This window comes from Schistocerca gregaria, chromosome 3 (assembly GCF_023897955.1).
Source record: "Schistocerca gregaria isolate iqSchGreg1 chromosome 3, iqSchGreg1.2, whole genome shotgun sequence".
Taxonomy (NCBI): Eukaryota; Metazoa; Arthropoda; class Insecta; order Orthoptera; family Acrididae; genus Schistocerca; species Schistocerca gregaria.
In genome coordinates this window covers 639,900,558-639,921,343 of record NC_064922.1, presented here as the reverse complement: position 1 = coordinate 639,921,343, position 20,786 = coordinate 639,900,558, and the positions used below count along the sequence as shown (strand labels likewise).

Here is a 20,786-nt window from a genome sequence, read left to right as displayed (position 1 = left end):
GCTTATTCGGTAAGGAAGGAGGAGGTCCTCCATAGAATTGGCGAGGAAAGATTTAGAAGGAAAACATTCACAAGAAGAAGGGATAAGATGGTAGGACATCTGTTAAGAATCAGGAATACCTTCCGATACTAGAGGGAGCTGTAGAGGGTAAAAGTTGTAGAGGAAGACAGAGATTGTAACATATCCAGCAAATAACTGAGGACGTAGGTTGCAAGTGCTACTCTAAGATGAAGTGGTTGGCACAGGAGAGGAATTCATGGTGGGCCGCATCACATCAATCAGAAGATTGGTGACTCAAAAAATACAGGTCTGAAGATTCCAAGGAGAAAGAACATTCAAGATTGCATTCGTTAGTGCCATATGGGTCAAGCTCCAGTCTGATGGTGTATGGATGCCGTTAGGTACACCAACACAGTCACCTTAGGTTCGCATAGCCGCTAATTTAGACTGCAGGAGTTACTTTCCTGACTTCTTAACGCCAGTGGCTGAGCCCTAATTTCTAGGACTCCATGACGTTATCTTTCAACAAGATATCGCGAGACCACGAGTTACTTTCACTGTCCCAACCTGCCTTGGCCAAAAAGTTTTTCAGGTCTCTCATCTACTGAAAATATGTGGTCATGACTTCCAAGAGACTGGCGCACCACCACTCGCCACCCACTACAGTTGATGAACACTAGTGTAGATTTGATGTAACTAAGAAAGACAAACCTGTATACATCATCTAAGTGCGGTTCATCTCCATGCTCAGCTGAGTTAGAGTCATTGTTACTGCCAGGTGTGAAAGCTCATTGTCCCTAATTTCGCAACTTTTACATCCCTAATCAACCGAAAACTTCAGTTTGAATTCTTCTCACTATACAGCACAAATAGAGTCAGTGAAATGTCATTATCTGCTATCCTTCCTAGGGTTTCAGCTTTAACGTCCAGAGGTGTATGAGCAGCTGTGGCACTTTCACGAGATCTCACCTTGTTTCTTCTGGCCTGGGTCGCCATCCGCTGGCACAAGAGTATAAATTGACGCCACGTCGAAACTGGACAGTCGGCTGCGTACGGCCGCAGCGTCTTGTTGCTTGACGTCGTCACCAACTGTTGGTCGTTCTCTGAGGATCCGCTGTCGCTGTAGGAGTCGCTGCCCGATCTCCCGTTGCAAATGTCTGCAAAGTAAAGTAGAGAGTACAAGTTATTCAAAGATATCACTGATTTACCTACTTTTCGCACTTTTCTGCTTCTGGTTGCCAGCAAAGTATTTCCTGCACCACTATTGATTCCAGCAGTGATAACGCTCTCGGCAGTTTTATGTCATTCAGTGCCTGTTGCGCTCCTTTTTCTAATGTAATTCTAGATGTCAGATTTTTTTTACTTGGGTATAAATGTACAAAACTGGGTTTGTCATATCATTCAAGTGATTGCTTGACTCAGTTTCTTCATGATATTTAATTTTTCAAAATTGAAAAAAAAAATGGACTGCTGAAATATTGTGACTAGATGATTGTATGATCTGGCTGCAGACCCAACAAGAATATCATTAGATATTCTTACATACCTGAAGGTGTGTGTGTGTGTGTGTGTGTGTGTGTGTGTGTGTGTGTGTGTGTGTGGTTCAAATGGTTCAAATGGCTCTGAGCACTATGGGACTCAACTGCTGTGGTCATTAGTCCCCTAGAACTTAGAACTACTTAAACCTAACTAACCTAAGGACATCACACACATCCATGCCCGAGGCAGGATTCGAACCTGCGACCGTAGCAGTCCCACGGTTCCGGACTGCGCGCCTAGAACCGCGAGACCACCGCGGCCGGCGTGTGTGTGTGTGTGGGCGCGCACGTGCGCCTGTATTTGTGGGACTGAGTCTTTCATGACCCAACAGTAAGGTTCACACTCTACATGTTAAATAGATAGCTGAGCCAAGATATCATACATCGCTGTGCACACATGATGATTCGCGAGATGGACATGTGATGTATGAAATCACAATACAACGGGAACAGATCTGGTTCACTTGTCTATGTGAAAGTGTTATTGACAAACTTTCTTTGACTGTTTAGTGAATACCAGGCAGTTTCCGCTCCAGATTTACAATAAACAGTTAAACTACAACAAAATAAGATATTGAATTTAAGATTATAGGTAAATGGCATAAACGATTTCCTTTCTTAGCTTCTACCAAGGCAAAGTTTACGTGAAAAAAGAGGGTCTAGACTTGTGCACGGCATGCGAACGTAGAAGTGTTGGATAAAATATACAAGCATAGCCTTAACAACATACTGACAGAAGGGAGAAGTATTACGTCATGAATACTTCGACCGAAAGCTACCAAGTTCATACTGCAATATGCCATCCCTACCGGATATGTTGATTAATATTTCATTCTTATGCGGACTTATTCCTAATATAGAAGAAACCAGACACAGATGAAGAAAGATGTGAGTACTTGATGGCTATTGGGTGCGTCTCACGTTGCTAGAACTTTCCAGAAGGAGATCACAGCAATAGCGCAGCCACTATTCTTTGGGCGCTATTATGAAAATAGCAGCTCTGTAACAGTAGCTGCAAAAATCCTTAGAAGCCGGCAGGAGCCAAAACAAGTCGTGTGAGTCGTGGCAACCGTCCTGTTTACGCCTTTCGAACAGAGCCGGGGCGAATACCAGAATACCGAGGAGAGAACGAAAGGGCAGGGTTATTGTGTGACCGGCTCGCCGGTTTCCATAACTTCGAGGGACGGACTTATTATGCCGTACGCCATTAGAAGTGGTACATCGCCACAACAAATGAACACCTAACTAATATTAGTCAACGGGGGAAGATCCTGGCAGCACCAACCATGGGGAGAGGGCTACGCCAGACGATGGGGCGTTGTGGTTTTGCATGCGCCATCGCCAGTTTGGGCCTTCTTCAGCGTTGATCCGACTCCATCTTCTTGGACTTGGCGCCTTCTGGCTCATCTGGCCAGAGCGTTCTTCTCTGCAAGGTAACCATTCGAGCCTACAGCAGTGCAACTGCTCGCCCTCCTATGTCACTGCGGATGTCCTGGTGCCACACATATCCACCCCCAAGGGCGACTCCCACTTCTGAGACCTGACATGCTTTGCAAGAATTATAATGGGCCCCCACGACGCTGGCACGTCTTACCTCATGCAGCTGCACTGTGGATAGCACAGCCTATGCACGTGCCGCTGTACTGACTCCGGGCATCGGCATTCCGCTATTCGCTAATGTCCTAGCTGGCCTCTAGCTGCCTGCTTGCCTCAGCAGTCCTCAACGTGCTGTCCTCAGCCCGAGTGAAAAAGGGGGCGTGGTCACCGCGGAGCAGCTCCCCAAGTGTTGTAGCTTCAGTCTGAATAAAATGTTTGATCACTGAAGCTGTTTTCACGTGTTACGAATAGCCAACCTCTTGACAACAACCCAACGACACTATTTAAACCTGCAACTGTGGAGGTTATCCACACCGGGCCACTGCACAACATAGCATAGCCGGAAGGCGTGGAAGTCCAACTTATCACCATATTTCTGTCTTTGGTCAAGGTCGAATCTTTGGCACGAGGAAGGCGGTAGCATAATACCGAGAGATCACCCAGAGACGTGGCTGTACTGCAATGGCTGCAGAACGAGTGGTGATGTCATGGATTCCAGACAGTGTGGCGGACCCTTCCAGAAGCCCAGAAGGTTGTAAAATATTTCTACCCGCTGTAACGATTATATGGTTGGCAAAAGCCGAAATCTGGGTAGAGTTCATAGGCAGTATGTCGCCACGAATCGTCGGAAACATATTACTGGAAGCTGGATAATTCCAAGTAGGCATCTGTCGTTTCTGCTGACACCATACAACAAACAACAGAAACTTGCAGAGGTTTGAGCCTTCTCTGGAATTTAGAAATCAGTTTCGCTCCTCTTTGTGGCAGGCTGATCGAGGCCAATGACTCTAAAGGTGACACAGTGAAAGGTCGCAGGGAACAGCGATTCTTGAGGTCCATACTTCTCCAACGCCTGGGGTCGTGTTGTGTGGGAAGCAATTGTATGGGAGTACAAGACTGATTTTGTGACTGTTCAAATGAGGCTGAATGTTCATGGTATGTGGTAAGAATTGTAAACCTGTTCTCGTTTATTTTTTGGTCTGCCGGGAGGATGGTGTCTCCCTCTGCGAAGATTATCTTTTGTATCAGTGTTATATCCATACGTCCATGATTCATGGGCAATTATGACCCTGGTCAGGATATCTGGGAAGTCTGGAACTGATGTTTGCAATTCACTGCACATCTGCAGCCGATGGTTCTGTTGGTCAGCGTTCAAAATACGAGGACCGAACTTCGCCGTAATTCATCTCGTGTTCATTTCATCAGCTAGAACGGTTTGTATGTCCCATACTAAATTCTAGCGATTTCACACACACATTATGGATTGTCTTTCTCTTCATTTGGGTCACTTCATGCACTTTTCCGACTGTCAGCCCGAGTGTTTGTGATCCTCCAAAGACTCTCGGACATACACTCCTGGAAATGGAAAAAGAACACATTGACACCGGTGTGTCAGACCCACCATACTTGCGCCGGACACTGCGAGAGGGCTGTACAAGCAATGATCACACGCACGGCACAGCGGACACACCAGGAACCGCGGTGTTGGCCGTCGAATCGCGCTAGCTGCGCAGCATTTGTGCTCCGCCGCCGTCAGTGTCAGCCAGTTTGCCGTGGCATACGGAGCTCCATCGCAGTCTTTAACACTGGTAGCATGCCGCGACAGCGTGGACGTGAACCGTATGTGCAGTTGACGGACTTTGAGCGAGGGCGTATAGTGGGCATGCGGGAGGCCGGGTGGACGTACCGCCGAATTGCTCAACACGTGGGGCGTGAGGTCTCCACAGTACATCGATGTTGTCGCCAGTGGTCGGCGGAAGGTGCACGTGACCGTCGACCTGGGACCGGACCGCAGCGACGCACGGATGCACGCCAAGACCGTAGGATCCTACGCAGTGCCGTAGGGGACCGCACCGCCACTTCCCAGCAAATTAGGGACACTGTTGCTCCTGGGGTATCGGCGAGGACCATTCGCAACCGTCTCCATGAAGCTGGGCTACGGTCCCGCACACCGTTAGGCCGTCTTCCGCTCACGCCCCAACATCGTGCAGCCCGCCTCCAGTGGTGTCGCGACAGGCGTGAATGGAGGGACTAATGGAGACGTGTCGTCTTCAGCGATGAGAGTCGCTTCTGCCTTGGTGCCAGTGATGGTCGTATGCGTGTTTGGCGCCGAGCAGGTGAGCGCCACAATCAGGACTGAATACGACCGAGGCACACAGGGCCAACACCCGGCATCATGGTGTGGGGAGCGATCTCCTACACTGGCCGTACACCTCTGGTGATCGTCGAGGGGACACTGAATAGTGCACGGTACATCCAAACTGTCATCGAACCCATCGTTCTACCATTCCTAGACCGGCAAGGAAACTTGCTGTTCCAACAGGACAATGCACGTCCGCATGTATCCCGTGCCACCCAACGTGCTCTAGAAGGTGTAAGTCAACTACCCTGGCCAGCAAGATCTCCGGATCTGTCCCCCATTGAGCATGTTTGGGACTGGATGAAGCGTCGTCTCACGCGGTCTGCACGTCCAGCATGAACGCTGGTCCAACTGAGGCGCCAGGTGGAAATGGCATGGCAAGCCGTTCCACAGGACTACATCCAGCATCTCTACGATCGTCTCCATGGGAGAACAGTAGCCTTCATTGCTGCGAAAGGTGGATATACACTGTACTAGTGCCGACATTGTGCATGCTCTGTTGCCTGTGTCTATGTGCCTGTGGTTCTGTCAGTGTGATCATGTGATGTACCTGACCCCAGGAATGTGTCAATAAAATTTCCCCTTCCTGGGACAATGAATTCACAGTGTTCTTATTTCAGTTTCCAGGAGTGTATATAAATGACGTAAGCCACTCTGATGTTCTTGCTTGTCTCAATGCTTGCTCATCAAGAGCCTCCCTTGACATGCGGTGGGCTTCAGCTACAGTTTAAAACAAACCTTAAATGTAGATAATTTGTTACTTCATGCCAGTCACTCCAAAATTCGCAGCCACAGCAGAGCACGGTGTAAGGAAATCGGCGAACAACGTTCACACTGATTCGCTCATAGTGACGCAGCGTAGAAGCTATCAGAAGACTGATAATTTGAAAGACAAAACTAGAAGCGCCTAACTGCAGAAGTTTGTACTGCTGATTGTTTGGGCGTGATGTTCGGAGACTTGTAAATTTTGAGTTGCCTCGTATAATAAATAATACGATGACTATCCAGAAAGTAAGTTCATTTTGCTAACAAAAACAAAACGAGTACTGATGCAGAGAAAACCGTACAATAACCCTGGGTTCGGGAAGGGCGGCGGAAGGGTGAAGTGGACTGCGGTAGTCGTCGTGGTGTTGGGGACCACTACGGCTGCAGCGGGGGCGGAGCCTCTCCGTCGTTTCTAGGTCCCCGATTAACATACATTACAATACAATACGATGCAGAAAGATACTATTTATTGAAAAAAAAACCTACAAATTTAAAACCATCTTCCTAGATAGTATCCATCTTTTGTAGGCACTTATCACAGTGTGGCACAAGAGTTTGTATGCGTTCCCTACAGATCGTTGATGACTATGTTGTCAACCATGCGCCAACATGTTCTTTGGTCTCGTTATCTTTATTGAATTTTTGAACACCAAGAAACATCTTCAAGTGCGAAAAGTCATAGAAGTCGTTAGAGTCGAGGTCAGGGTTGTATGGAGGATGGTCACACTAGCTCCAGCCAAAGTCTTGTAAGGACTGTCGAGTCACCCTCGTAATCTGACATCGGGCCTTATCACGAATCAAAACAGTACCGTTATAAAGCTTTCCGCGGTGCTTCTTGTTATCGCTACACACTTCTATAAACGTCTCACAGTAAACATTTGTACTGTCTGACTATGAAGTTTTTGCGGCTGAGCTCTTGCATAAAACTTTCGGTTTACTTGTCGCGCCAAATTCAAATAAAAATCCAAGCTTTCGATGATACCCACCATCATCTTCGTCAGGGAACACCTTAGCATACAGAACTAGAACTATTTCGGATATGGACCATGTCGGTTTCGATATTAAGCATCTGAAGACGGTGTTCTGAAGGAACGGGTGTTCTGTCTGTGACATTAGATCAGCGCTCTTGAGAAAACCAAGACGCGACTCTCTTCAAACAAGGCAAGGAGCCAATACATAGTGCGGCTTCCATTTTTCGGAGCAACAACGAGCAAGATAGGTAGAGTCCTGAACCGGCAAAGACTCAGACCAGTCTTCCCGCCACCAAGAAAAATTAAACAAATGTTGCGACCCACTAAAGATAATCTCATACTGAGAGTGCCGGGAATTTATAGCATTCCTTGCGAGTGTGGCAAGAGTTACGTGGGACTGTCTATAAGAACGTTTGCTGATCGTTGCGTCGAGCATCAACGTCACCTTAAGAACAAGCACTTAGACGAATCAGCGGTGGTCGTTTCTCCCCATACTGTTACTTCATCCCTCTCTGTCCTTATGGGCGGGGTTGGGCTCTCAGAAGTACAATTTTCCGCTCTTCAGACAAGCGAATTAAAACAAAATTACAACGAGAAATATTAATAAACTGGGGTTGTTTTCTATGATTAATTAGAAATCAAAGACGAACAGTTAAAATATGGAAATATATACATTTTGAAAACACGCTGCAGGAAGGTGAAATTCTACTGTTAAAAACACCGAAGCACTGCACTTTCACTTAAAGAGTGAAGGACATACACTAGAATGAGAGGTGCTGCCGGTGGAGAGAGTATGTTCTCTAGAGTTGAGGACTGTGGGTAGAAAGAAAGAGGTCTGTTAGACAGGGAAAACTGTGGAGATGAGAGGCATGAGTGGAGATGGATAGTGAGAAATATGGTCGGTGGGAAAGACAGAAGGTGATGACTAATGTGTCTTGTGGGAGGGACAGTGGTTGCAAGAGAAAAGGGATTGCGATGGATGGAGATGAAAAGGAGAGAGGAGTCTTGATGTGGAGTAGAATAGGTGAGGAATGTGTCTGTGGAGGCCTGGCAGCATGCCAGGATTTGAGATCGTAGGAAGAGAATGGGGCGATTGAAATCTACACTACTGGCCATTGAAATTGCTACACCAAGAAGAAATGTAGATGATAAACGGGTATTCATTGGACAAATATATTACACTGACATGTGATTACATTTTCACGCAATTTGGGTGCATAGATCCTGAGAAATCAGTACCCAGAACCTCTGGCCGTAATAATGGCATTGAGTCAAACAGAGCCTGGATGGCATGTAAAGGTACAGCTGCCCATGTAGCTTCAACACGATACCACAGTTCATCAAGAGTAGTGACTGGCGTATTGTGAAGAGGCAGTTGCTCGGTCACCATTGACCAGACGTTTTCAGTTGGTGAGAGATCTGGAGAATGTGCCGGCCAGGGCAGCAGTCGAACGTTTTCTGTATCCTGAAAGACCCTACAGGACCTGCAACATACGGTCGTGCATTATCCTGCTGAAATGTAGAGTTTCTCAGGGATCTAGTGAATGGTAGAACCACGGGTCGTAACACATCTGACATGTAACGTCCATTGTTCAAAGTGACGCCAATGCGAACAAGAGGTGACCGAGACGTGTAACCAATGGCACCCCATACTATCATGCCGGGTGATACGCCAGTATGGCGATGACGAATAGATGCTTCCAATGTGCGTTCACCGCGATGTCGCCAAACACAGATGCGACCATCATGACGCTGTACACAGAACCTGGATTCATCCGAAAAAATAACGTTTTGCCATTCGTGCACCCAGGTTCGTCGTTGAGTACACCATTGCAGGCGCTCCTGTCTGTGATGCAGCGTCAAGGGTAACCGCAGCCATGGTCTCCGAGCTGATAGCCCATGCTGCAGCAAACGTCGTCGAAATGTTCGTGCAGATGGTTGTTGCCTTGCAAACGTCCCCATTTGTTGACTCAGGGATCGAGACGTGGCTGCACGATCCGTTACAGCCATGCGGATACGATGCCTGTCAGCTCGACTGCTAGTGATACGAGGCCGTTGGCATCTATCACGGGGTTCCGTATTACTCTCCTGAACCCACCGATTCCATATTCTGCTAACAGTCATTGGATCTCGACCAACGCGAGCAGCAATGTCGCGATACGACAAACAGCGATCGCGATAGGTTACAATCCGACCTTTATCAAAGTCAGAAACGTGATGGTACGCATTTCTCCTCCTCACACGAGGCATCACAACAAAGTTTTACCAGGCAACGCTGGTCAACTGCTGTTTGTGTATGAGAAATCGGTTGGAAACTTTCCTCGTGTCAGCACGTTGTAGATTTCGCCACCGGCGCCAACCTTGTGTGAATGTTCTGAAAAGCTAATCATTTGCATATCACAGCATCTTCTTCCTGTCGGTTATTTTTCGCATCTGTAGCACGTCATCTTCGTGGTGTATCAATTTTAATGGACAGTAGTGTAATTTACGGACAGTACAGTAAATGTGGGTGAGGAGGAGTGGGAATTTGAGAGATGGTAGAGGATCCAGGTGGGGAAAGGTAAACGGATGCAGAAAGTGAGACGATGTGCAAAGGCGTTCGAGGATTTGGAGGTACTTATAGCACTTTGGTGCGGAGGAGATCCATGCAGTATTTGCATATCAGAGGATGGGTCAGATCGGGGTTTTGTAGATGTTGAGAATAGCTGAGGAGTGTATCACTAACTTCGGCCTATTAATAGTTCTAGGTTATTGCGAGCTTTCTGTTGGATGATTAGTAGGTGAGTAGTGGTGACAGAGCACACTCTATTAAAAAATCACAAGAATTTGTTGGAACAAACAAGAATACTTACTCACTCTTCGAACTATTGGAGCTCTGTGATCAGAGAAACTGTTGAACTTAGACTTCGTAAAAACAAGTTCAGTAGACAGAACGGCTATGCATGGAAGCGTGCACTTTACAGGAAAACAATTCAGAAGAATACTTCAAGCAGTTTACCGCCTGCTGCGATGGATGGCGCTACAAGCAACGCCAGATAGAGAGCACAAGCAAAATCTATGGACATAGAGCGCGCCATCTATGTACGCGCGACCATGACGTAATCTAGCCAGTCAGATGCCGTTTCGTGGGTATAAAATAGGCAACTTCGCCAGTTCACGAGAGTTTGAGTCCCTGACGAAGATGATGGTGGATATCATTAAAGCTTGGATTTTTATCCGAATTTGACGCGAAAATTGGACTGAGAAAGTTTTCTGCATTTGTGTTGACTGTTTTACCTCGCGGTAACAGAACACCATTAGATTGCCGTGCCTGTCCGAAAACACTGTGCACATGACTTTCCAGGGAGTTAAGATTTCTTGGCTTTAATCTTTACTGGTGAGGTACTGACTATCGTTTCGCTTACTGGGTTTTATATGTGAGCCAGTCCTCATACACGGCCAGTATCTTGCTTAGAACCTCATCATAACCTTTGCTGTAATGTGCCAAAAAGTTCAGTGCAGTGCCCAAAAGTTGTTTTTTTGTGTTGCTCTATAAGAGTGTGTGACACCCAACGAGCAGTTCACGAAAATTCAGTTTTTTTCGAAATAGTTTCATGAAGAAGTTGATCTTGAAATTAGCAGGAGGTTCTTGGAAAGATCGGATTTTCTAAAGTTAGAGTTTTTCTTTACGAGTTTTCCTACCGCACGAACCAATCCTTGATTAGCCAAATACGGTCACCTATTTTATTCGTCGTCGTGCACCTTCATTAAACTGTGTGGCCCATCTCTCCTTACCATCGAACTGCTCGTCCTATTTCCTCCGTAAAGCTCACAAATCTGTCAATGAATCTTACTGATTTAGTGTTCTTCACATTCATAAAACGAATTACAGATCTAAATCTCACAAGTGGCGGGATTTTCAATCAGCTTTGCCATTCCAAACAGGTGCGGAGAAGGATAAACAACACTCAGAGAATAGACAATGCTGTTATTTCCTTGTCCTTGACTTGCCAGTTCCTAACATAAAAGAAAGATGTAGAATGTCATACTTCCATCTGACCAACGCGGCTATACAGTACCTGTTTGTCGTGGTCCATATCCCAGCTACTTAATGAAAATACGACGCCGCATCACAGAAATTTGTGGATGTAGAGCAATCGACACTCCGCAACATATCGTCTATGATTGTGCCATTAGACAAGATGTCACAAACCAAGACAGGAACCCTTCGGTAATACAGCAATCTGTAACTTAATAAGGACTGAGGAACTGCGGCATAAGGTGAACTCGTTGACAGCCAAGAAGAGGTCATACAACACGAGAATGAGAAGCACAATGGCAGAGCATCCACCTACAACAACTTGCCGAAAGCAGTGGGGACTCGAGGAGTTGAGCTACGGAGAGGACCAGAAAGGGTTTCCTGAGCACTGAAAGCTAACTCCCTATCTTCCTATAATGAGAGACATAGCAGCAGCTCCTGTGAATCCAAGGTTGTGTCTCAGCGTGCCAGAGTCTTAGTACCTAGACAAATGAGCAAATCTAGCTTGTTGCCGATACCAAGTACATTAGTGCAGTGAAGTGTAGTGCAGTGTAGTGTAATGATGTAGTAGTGTAATCCAGAATTATAAATTACAAACTCTGTGAAGCTGCGGCGGTATAGCACAGTTCAGCAGACCAGTATCATGTGCCTTCTGGTTTCCGGATGAACATACAGGGCGATTCAGCTGTCGCTACTCATGGATTTCATGCAATCCGCAACGGCTTCAAGAACCACATGCGAAATTTTCATACTTTCTCCTTTGCTACGTGCAGACTTCTAGTCCTACTGAAAAAAATGAACAAGATCCTGTTGTAGGAAATTTGATGAAGTTCATTTTGCACAGGTGTAAGTTTTCGTTGGAGACCACAGTTTTCGATATATATATATATATATATATATATATATATATATATATATATATATATATATATATATATATATATATGGGTGAAGGTCACTTTTGTACGTTTTTCTTGAATAATTGGAAAACTTCGACCTGTAGCAAAAAAGCATCCCAGTACCAAAAGAGTAAGGTAAATTTGCTACAAAAAAGGTCTTGTTTATGCACAGGGAGCGAGAGAATATGAAAATCTTGCATGTGGCATTTGAAGGCATTGCAGCTTGCATAGAACTCACAGGTAGGGGCAGCTGAATTACAGAACTCACAGGTAGCGGCAGCTGAATTACCCTGTATATCTGTGTGAATGATGAGCAAAAATGGAGTATGTAGATTTTTAAGAAATTTTAAAATATTTTTTTACTTGGACTTTTATGTAGAGTTTTTTCGCTTCATATACCACAGTGCTTAGTTAAACTAAAGTATTTGAAATTATGTCACACCAATTCGCTTGCACCATTTGGTCTGCTTTTGTATGTAGAAGAAAATAGAAATTAAGTAATAAATAATAATAATAATAATAATAATAATAATCTCCTTCACTCAATCAGCTACTGCACATGCACTGAATTGTGATTAAAGCGCTGCTGCAGAAAGAAATGTGTACGGAACATCCTTTATGGATGCACTTCGTCAATAGTAAACATACTGTTCAAAGTAATTAGAGGAACACGTGTATCAACGTCCGGTATGTGAATATATTGTGATACAAGTGGTACCTGTGGTCTTACAGAGATACTTGACATGTTTGGTCTTATTGCATGGCTTGAGATATTTCCTTTCAGTGCAGGCAACAATTAAAATCATTCGCCATCTATCCGCTGTGTTTTTGCACTACAGTGTCAGGTGACCCTTCATAAGCAAGTAAGTATCTGTGTCCCAGTGTTTTATAGTGAGGTATAAGATGACGGTAGTCATTTGTGGAAGTTGTATTCAACCAAGCACATGCAATTCGACATATTAATGCAGTGTAGGTGGCAAGAGCTTTCTCTTTGATTAAAAAAGGACGGACTCTCAGTCGTGTTGCCCTCCACTTGTCATCCATAGGTTGTAGACACGCTACAGGGAGACAAGTCAATACACAAGGCGAGTTGAACAAGGTCGCCGATGCTCACAGTCCAACGTGAAGAGCGATATCCGTTCACCTCTTCATTGCAGCGTCGTATAAACACAGCGAAAGCACTGCAAGATGATTACGGAACGGCCACTGGAGCCTTTGTGTGCTATTAGACTGTAATGAACAGGTTTCGAGAAAGGACCTTAAGGCCCAGAAGTCCTGTTCGAGTACCCCGTTTGACAAGACATCTTGCAGCTCGCTTTCAGTTCTACCTTTCCCACGTCAACTGGCAACTTCGTCACTGCCGAAATGCGTTGTTCGTAGACGAGTCCAGATATCCTCTGACGAAAGACGATGACTGCGTTCAATCGTGGTGAGCGGTACCTTGCAAATGTTGTCCAGGAAATCGACGGATTTCTAAGGTTCTGTGATGTTGTGGGGATTCTTTAGTGTTGATAGCCGTACGGGACATATCGTTGTCTGTGGTCAGCTTACCTCCAGGGAGGACATCGAACAGATCGTGCTGGTCCAAGTGATGGCTGCTGCGTGTTATACTAGCGCAGAATAGCTTCTAACGCCAGGGCCTATATGGCGGGCTCAGCAGGAGTGTCTTGCAAAGCCTGGACATTGAAGTAACAAAATGATTGGAGGCGAGTTTTGCCCTAAACCCCATCGTACATATATGGAGAATGCTTAACAGATGTGTTCGTGGTCATCTTGTTCCGCCAAAGGCTCTCCAAGAACTGTCACGGGCTCTCATTGAATAATGGTAACGGATACCACAGAATGATCTCCGCAGACTTGTACGGAGCGAGCCACGTAGGTGTCAGGCAGTGGTAAACGCTCTTAGGACTCTTTTAAGAAGGGTAGTTTGTGTGTGTGTGTGTGTGTGAGAGAGAGAGAGAGAGAGAGAGAGAGAGAGAGAGAGAGAGAGAGCGTTGCTCATACTGAGCCAAACATTAGCCACACGTACTGTCTACCCTGAGTAAACAGCTTGAGCAGCGTTAACGTGGCCGTGAGCCCACTCGTCGCTGTCCGGAAGCATCCCGGCGTACTGTCGGCCGGCCCGCTCTGTGCCGCAGGCCCTGCAGGGCGCAGCTCGGCGCCCACTCGCAGCTAATGGCTCGCCGCGGTGTGCTCTCAGCGATTACTCACTCTGTGCCCGGCACGGTAGCAGGTCTGCAGGCGCTGACACCGCTGCTGTACTCCGCACCTTACACACACGCCCAGAGGTGACGGCCCGTCTCCGGCGGAAACCGGTTCTCCTTGTCCGCTTTCTTCCCGACCACCTTAGCCTTGAACACCGCTGCCCTTATTCTGGGTCGTTCACCTGCTCGCGGAAGTCTTACGCAGCGGGGTTCTGCTCTGACTGAGGCCAAAACTACGTCACTCCATTAGACAGCATTGTTTGTTTTTTGAACACGCGCAGCGGCTCTTTCGAAATCTCTACATCGACGTCTAAATGATTACTCTACAGCTTACAATTAAGTACCTTTATTGGGTGTCGATGTGACTTATGTAACTCTCTAGTCTTTGCATTGGGATCTTTCTAGGAGCGAGCGGTTGTCTACATGATTACTCTACAAATGGTTCAAATGGCTGTAAGCACTATGGGACTTAACATCTGAGGTCATCAGTCCCGTAGCCTTAGAACTACTTAAACCTAACTAACCTAAGGACATCACACACATCCATGCCCGAGGCACGATTCGAACCTCCGACCGTAACAGCAGCGTGGTTCCGGACTGAAGCGCCCTAGAATCGCTCTGCCACAGCGGCCGGCGATTACTCTACAATTCACAATTAAGTGCCTCTACATCTACATCTATATCTACATGATTACTGTGCAATTCACATTTAAGTGCTTGGCAGAGGGTTCATTGAACCACAATCATACTATCTCTCTGCCACTCTACTCCTGAACAGCGCGCGGGAAAAACGAACACCTAAACCTTTCTGCTCGAGCTCTGATTTCTCTTATTTTATTTTGATGATCATTCCTACCTATGTAGGTTGGGCTCAACAAAATATTTTCGCATTCGGAAGAGAAAGTTGGTGAGCGAAATTTCGTAAATAGATCTCGCCGTGGCGAAAAACGTCTTTGCTTTAATGACTTCCATCCCAACTCGCATATCATATCTACCACACTCTTTCCCCTATTACGTGATAATACAAAACGAGCTGAACTTTTTTGCACCCTTTCGATGTCCTCCGTCAATCCCACCTGGCAAGGATCCCACACCGCGCAGCAATATTCTAACAGAGGACGAACGAGTGTAGTGTAAGCTGTCTCTTTAGTGGACTTGTTGCATCTTCTAAGTGTCCTGCCAATGAAACGCAACTTTTGGCTCGCCTTCCCCACAATATTATCTATGGGGCCTTTCCAACTGAATTTGTTCGTAATTTTAAGACCCAGGTACTTAAATTGAATTGACAACCTTGAGAATTGTACTATTTATCGAGTAATCGAATTCCAACGGATTTCTTTTGGAACTCATGTGGATCATCTCACACTTTTCGTTATTTAGCGTCAACTGCCACCTGCCACACCATACAGCAATCTTTTCTAAATCGCTTTGCAACTGATACTGGTCTTCGGATGATCTTACTAGACGGTAAAGCATCATCTGCAAACAACCTAAGAGAACTGCTAAAATTGTCACCCAGGTCATTTATATAGACCAGGAGCAGCAGAGGTCCCATAACACTTCCCTGGGGAACACCTCATATCATTTCAGTTTTACTCGATGATTTGCCATCTATTACTACGAACTGAGACCTTCCTGACAGGAAATCACGAATCCAGTCGCACAACTGAGACGATACCCCATAGGCCCGCAGCTTGATTAGAAGTTGCTTGTGAGGAACGGTGTCAAAAGCTTTCCGGAAATCTAGAAATACGGAATCAACTTGAGATCCCCTGTCGATAGCGGCCATTACTTCGCGAATAAAGAGCTAGCTGCGTTGCACAAGAACGATGTTTTCTGAAACCATGCTGATTACGTATCAATAGATCGTTCCCTTCGAGGTGATTCATAATGTTTGAATACAGTATATGCTCCAAAACCCTACTGCAAACCGACGTCAATGATATAGGTCTGTAGTTCGATGGATTACTTCTACTACCCTTCTTAAACACTGGTGCGACGTGCGCAATTTTCCAATCTGTAGATACAGATCTATCGGTGAGCGAGCGGTTGTATATGATTGCTAAGTAGGGAGCTATTGAATCAGCGTAATCTGAAAGGAACCTAATCGGTATACAATCTGGACCTGAAGACTTGCCCGTATCAAGCGATTTGAGTTGTTTCGCAACCCATAAGGAATCTATTTCTAAGAAACTCATGCTAGCAGCTCTACTATTGGGTGTTGATGTGACTTGTGCAACTTTCCAGTCTTTGGGTACGGATCTTTCTGAGTATACGATTACTAAGTATGGAGTTATTGCATAAGCTTATTCTGAAAGGAACCTAACTGGTATATAATCGGGACCAGAGCCCTTTCTGTTCTTAGCTGCTTCGCTACACCGAGAATATCTGCTTCCAAGCCAGTCATGTTGGCATTTGTTCTTGATTCGAATTGTGCAACATTTACTTCGTCTTCTTTTGTGAAGGAATTTCGGAAAACCGCGTTCAGTAAATCTGCTTTAGTGACACTGTCGTCAATAACATCACTATTGTTTTCGAGCAGTGAAGGTACAGATAGAGTCTTACTGCTCGTGTACTTTACATAGGACTTTGGGTTTTTGCCATATTTCGGGAGAGAGAGTTTCTTTGTGGAAACTATTAAAAGTATCTCGCACTGAAGTTCGTGCTAAATTCCATGCTTCTGAAAACCTTCTCCAATATTAGGGATTTTGTAATCTTTTAAAACTGGCGTGCTGTTTTCGTTGCTTCCGCAAAAATGTTCCGACCTGTTTTGTGTGCCATGGGGGATCAGTACATCTCTTATTAATATATTTGGTATATATCACTCTCAATTGCCATCGATACTATTTCTTTGAATTTTAATCCATATCTGCTACACGCTTACATAGATTGGAACGAGTGATTACAATCTCTTAGAAGGGTGTGAAGCGAACTTTTATCTGTTTTTTTTCCTTTTCTATCTGTTTTTTAGCAGAGACAATTTGCGTTTATTTGTGTTGGGTTTGGATGTTACTGTGTTCAGTCTACCTAAATAACCTTGTGATCGCCTGTATCTGTCATGATGCTTCCTGCTTCATATTTAGTCAGGATTATTTGTTAAAAACAATTTTCTGAGAAAACTTTCAGTGCGATTTCGGACAATGGTTTATGCGTACCACCGACTTTAAACCTGCATTTTCGCCAACATATCGAGGGTAGATTGAATTCATCGCCAACTATAATTGCATGGTTCAAATGGCTCTGAGCACTATGGGACTTAAAATCTGAGGTCATCAGTTCCCTAGAACTTGGAACTACTTAAACATAACTAACCTAAGGACATCACACACATCCATGCCCGAGGTAGGATTCGAACCTGCGACCGTAGCAGTCGCGCGGTTCCAGACTGAAGCGCCTAGAGCTGTTCGGCCACTGCGTCCGGCATAATTGCATAAGAGATGAAAATCTGTGTTCTACTTTTACGGTGACCGCACTTTTAAGTACTGCTGTCGAGGTCTCCTACACTACAGTTACATAAGACACAACTTGCGGAAGGCGAAAGTCCATTTCCACTGATGTCAATTAATTTTTCTTAGATGAGGTTCGCCGTACGTAAATTTTTGGAAGACGTCGTAGTCGTTTTATTCATCATGCAGTTTCGGTAGCTTGGATACTCTCAAGAGAATTACTGTCAAATTTTACTGCATCAGCAGGTGATTAATTAAAAAAAATGAGATGTACTGCCATTCTGCGTTCTGCAAGCGCCTATGAATAGCCACCAAAAACTTGAAAACGAAGGCTAAGTTCAATTTTTGGTGTGAGGTTTCCATTTCCATAGTAAAATATAGTAAAATCTACGGCACTGAGCTTAACAGTAAATAATATATCGTAAAACATTTCCGACTGTCTGTTAACAGTAATATGGTTCACTCGATAGATATCATGGTAGTTGCCGGAAATGTTAATAGTATATAATGAGCTCTAAATGAATACTTATGTGTACATTAAATAGAAAAACTGAAAGTGCTAGATGTTATATCAATAAATATATCTTTTTTTGAGGAGGTAATGATTTACAACTTCTATGAAATATTGAAACTTATCACACAGTAAGTTTCAGTCGTTGGCAGACTATTTTCTAGTGCACTTTGAAATCGTAATCAGATGCGATATATCTCATAACCATAATAAATCATCATGGCACAAGCCAATCTCTTCATTTAACTACAAGCAAAAGAGCATACAGCGTCCCGTAATTTAGTAATTAAGCTGTTTTCACTGAATTACGGCAGACTGTATGTGTTGTGCCTTACAACTGAATGGGCAAGTTGGCTTGTGCTGTAATGATTTATGGTGGTTATCAGTTGCTTCACGTCTGATTACGTTCTCAAAGTACACCAGGAGACTGTCTGTTAACTATTGTAACCGGTAGTGTTATAAATTTTGGGATAATACGGATATGTGAAACCATGACTTTTCAAATGCATTTTCTGCATTTATAGGTTTATTTAAAGATATAACTGCGTATCATTCAGCCACTGTAACTGGTTTCGATTTCTTAGCCATCTTTACATCCGAGTCTGGTGGTTTTGCGACAAGGTCTGCCTGGAAACCGAGAGATCGCAATATCGAATCCCTGTCGAACCTCGGAATTTTCTGTCTGCCTTTAACCTAGCCTTCACATCTGACAGATGTGAAGAATCGCCAGGAAAGATACATGGTTCAGTTTACATATTAAACTGAAGGTCCCCTATCTCCAGTAGAATTACTGTAGTAGTTTAGGAACACGAAGTCTCCTAAGCGGCGTCTAGTTAAAAGATTTGGGCCGGGCCATTGAGCTATTGGGAATCATTACTGTGTAGTCACATTCTCCACCGCTAAATCTTACAGTATGCATGGGGATGTCGTCTTGTGCAAGTAAGCACAACACAGCAGTGCTGCGGCTGAACGTAGTAAATACGATCTGGAGCCAATATTAATTTAAGCGAATGTTGTGTAGTATGATATTTGCACTTTATTGCGAAGTCCAGTGCGTTAGATAAATATTTATTCCCTCGCTATCTCTCTCCCCCCCCCCCCCCCCCCCCGGCCCCTCCCGCCCCTCGAAGGATCGAAGGACCGTCGATTTGCAAGATCGTATTGAACAAACTAATTTATCTTTCACAATCTAAAAGTTTCGCTGAGATTGAGAGTTTAATAATAAAAGACCTGTTACTATATTTAGAACTGAAGGCACGAGATATTACAGAAAACGTTTACATCTGTCTTCGTATAGTTCCGGATTTTCCGTAGTGATAGCCTGCTGTACGCTAGGGTCACCTTTCTAAGGCACCTTTTCCTTAAATTATGATTTTTCTTGGACTTCGCCCCAGTTTGTTTTCATTCCACGTACAACACAGCTGTGTGAAATTTGGGGGAAGTCCAGAAATATATATATATATATATATATATATATATATATATATATATGAAACGTTCATTCATTTCCTAATGGAGATAGCTTACTTACTTCACATGATATATATTCGCAGCAGAAAACATGAACCACCGTCGGTTGTGTTTAGAAAGTCGAAATGAAAATTTGTGCCGGACTGGGAGTCTAACCCGGATTTCCCGTCTTACGCGTGCGGTTGCCTTAAACGCTTCGGGCATCTGAGCACAAATCACGGCGAGGCCCAAATTTCCATACGTTGGTATCACAAGCTGCACCCCTGAGTTATGCATAATCCCGTACAGGAAGAACTTTTTTTATTGAGATTCGAGGGCTTGGTATTGTCGAATATATACGAAATCGCAATTTGTCTGTTATTCAGAAGTAGGATGCTATGTTCCTTCGGACAAGACTGTGTTCACCAACAGCATATTTGTCGAAATCATGATATTGAACGTGGAGCCGGTGTCTTGTGCAGCATTCTGAAACCGTTCTTGTTGACTGACCAATATACTCACAATTTCTACCACATTAACCATGGATTTCGCTGAGCACAGCATCTCTTTAATCTCTTTGGACGATCGGAAAAGGATTGTATACCGAGTCCGCCGAAGACTCTGCCTATTTCATTTGTTATACCTCTATAAAAACTTTAAAATAATTTATGGTTCCAATCTTCTAAAACGGGTGCATTCTGCTAACTCAGAACGGAAAACTATCAAGGCACTGAGGCTAGAGAGGGAACTATTAGAAAAATGTTAAGAGGGTACAAGTATGGATACATGAAAACCAGAAATTATCGATAATGTGAATGAATAACCTGTTTCTAACAAAACAAGAATATCGTTTACTTGATCTGAGTTCCTTACGACAGATCATTCAAAGAGGCGATTTTGTTTCTCCAATGTAGCGTCCGAGAGACGCCCCTTCCCCTTTTGCTATTGAATCCAAACTAAACACAACTCATTTTTTAATGCAATCAAACTATACTACGGCGTAGCACAAGGAAAATATCGAAATAAGACTCCCGCATCTGCATACTGTCTTTCATTCCGAAACATCAAACAGTGCTGTGCTTCACTGAATTCCAACTAGTGCTTTCTGATTCGTAGATTTCTCTCTGTGAGGGAACTTTCACCGGCAGACGTAAAAAATACGGAGGTTTGTTTATAAAGCGAACGAAAGTCAAAGCATCTCTAGACACAGACTCCCGGTATGTATAAGGAAGCGAAGTTCGCGAGCGTA

The 20,786-nt window shown here is 44.6% G+C and overlaps 1 protein-coding gene across 1 annotated transcript in view; it reads right to left on the bottom strand.

The window, feature by feature from the left end:
- Positions 1-20,786, bottom strand: part of LOC126356304 (ATP-binding cassette sub-family G member 1) — a 443,602-nt gene that overhangs the window by 38,395 nt on the left and 384,421 nt on the right. Inside the window, exon 8 of the mRNA XM_050007250.1 lies at positions 970-1,157. Coding sequence (XP_049863207.1) covers positions 970-1,157 — 188 coding nt within the window. The remainder of the gene's footprint in view (positions 1-969; positions 1,158-20,786) is intronic.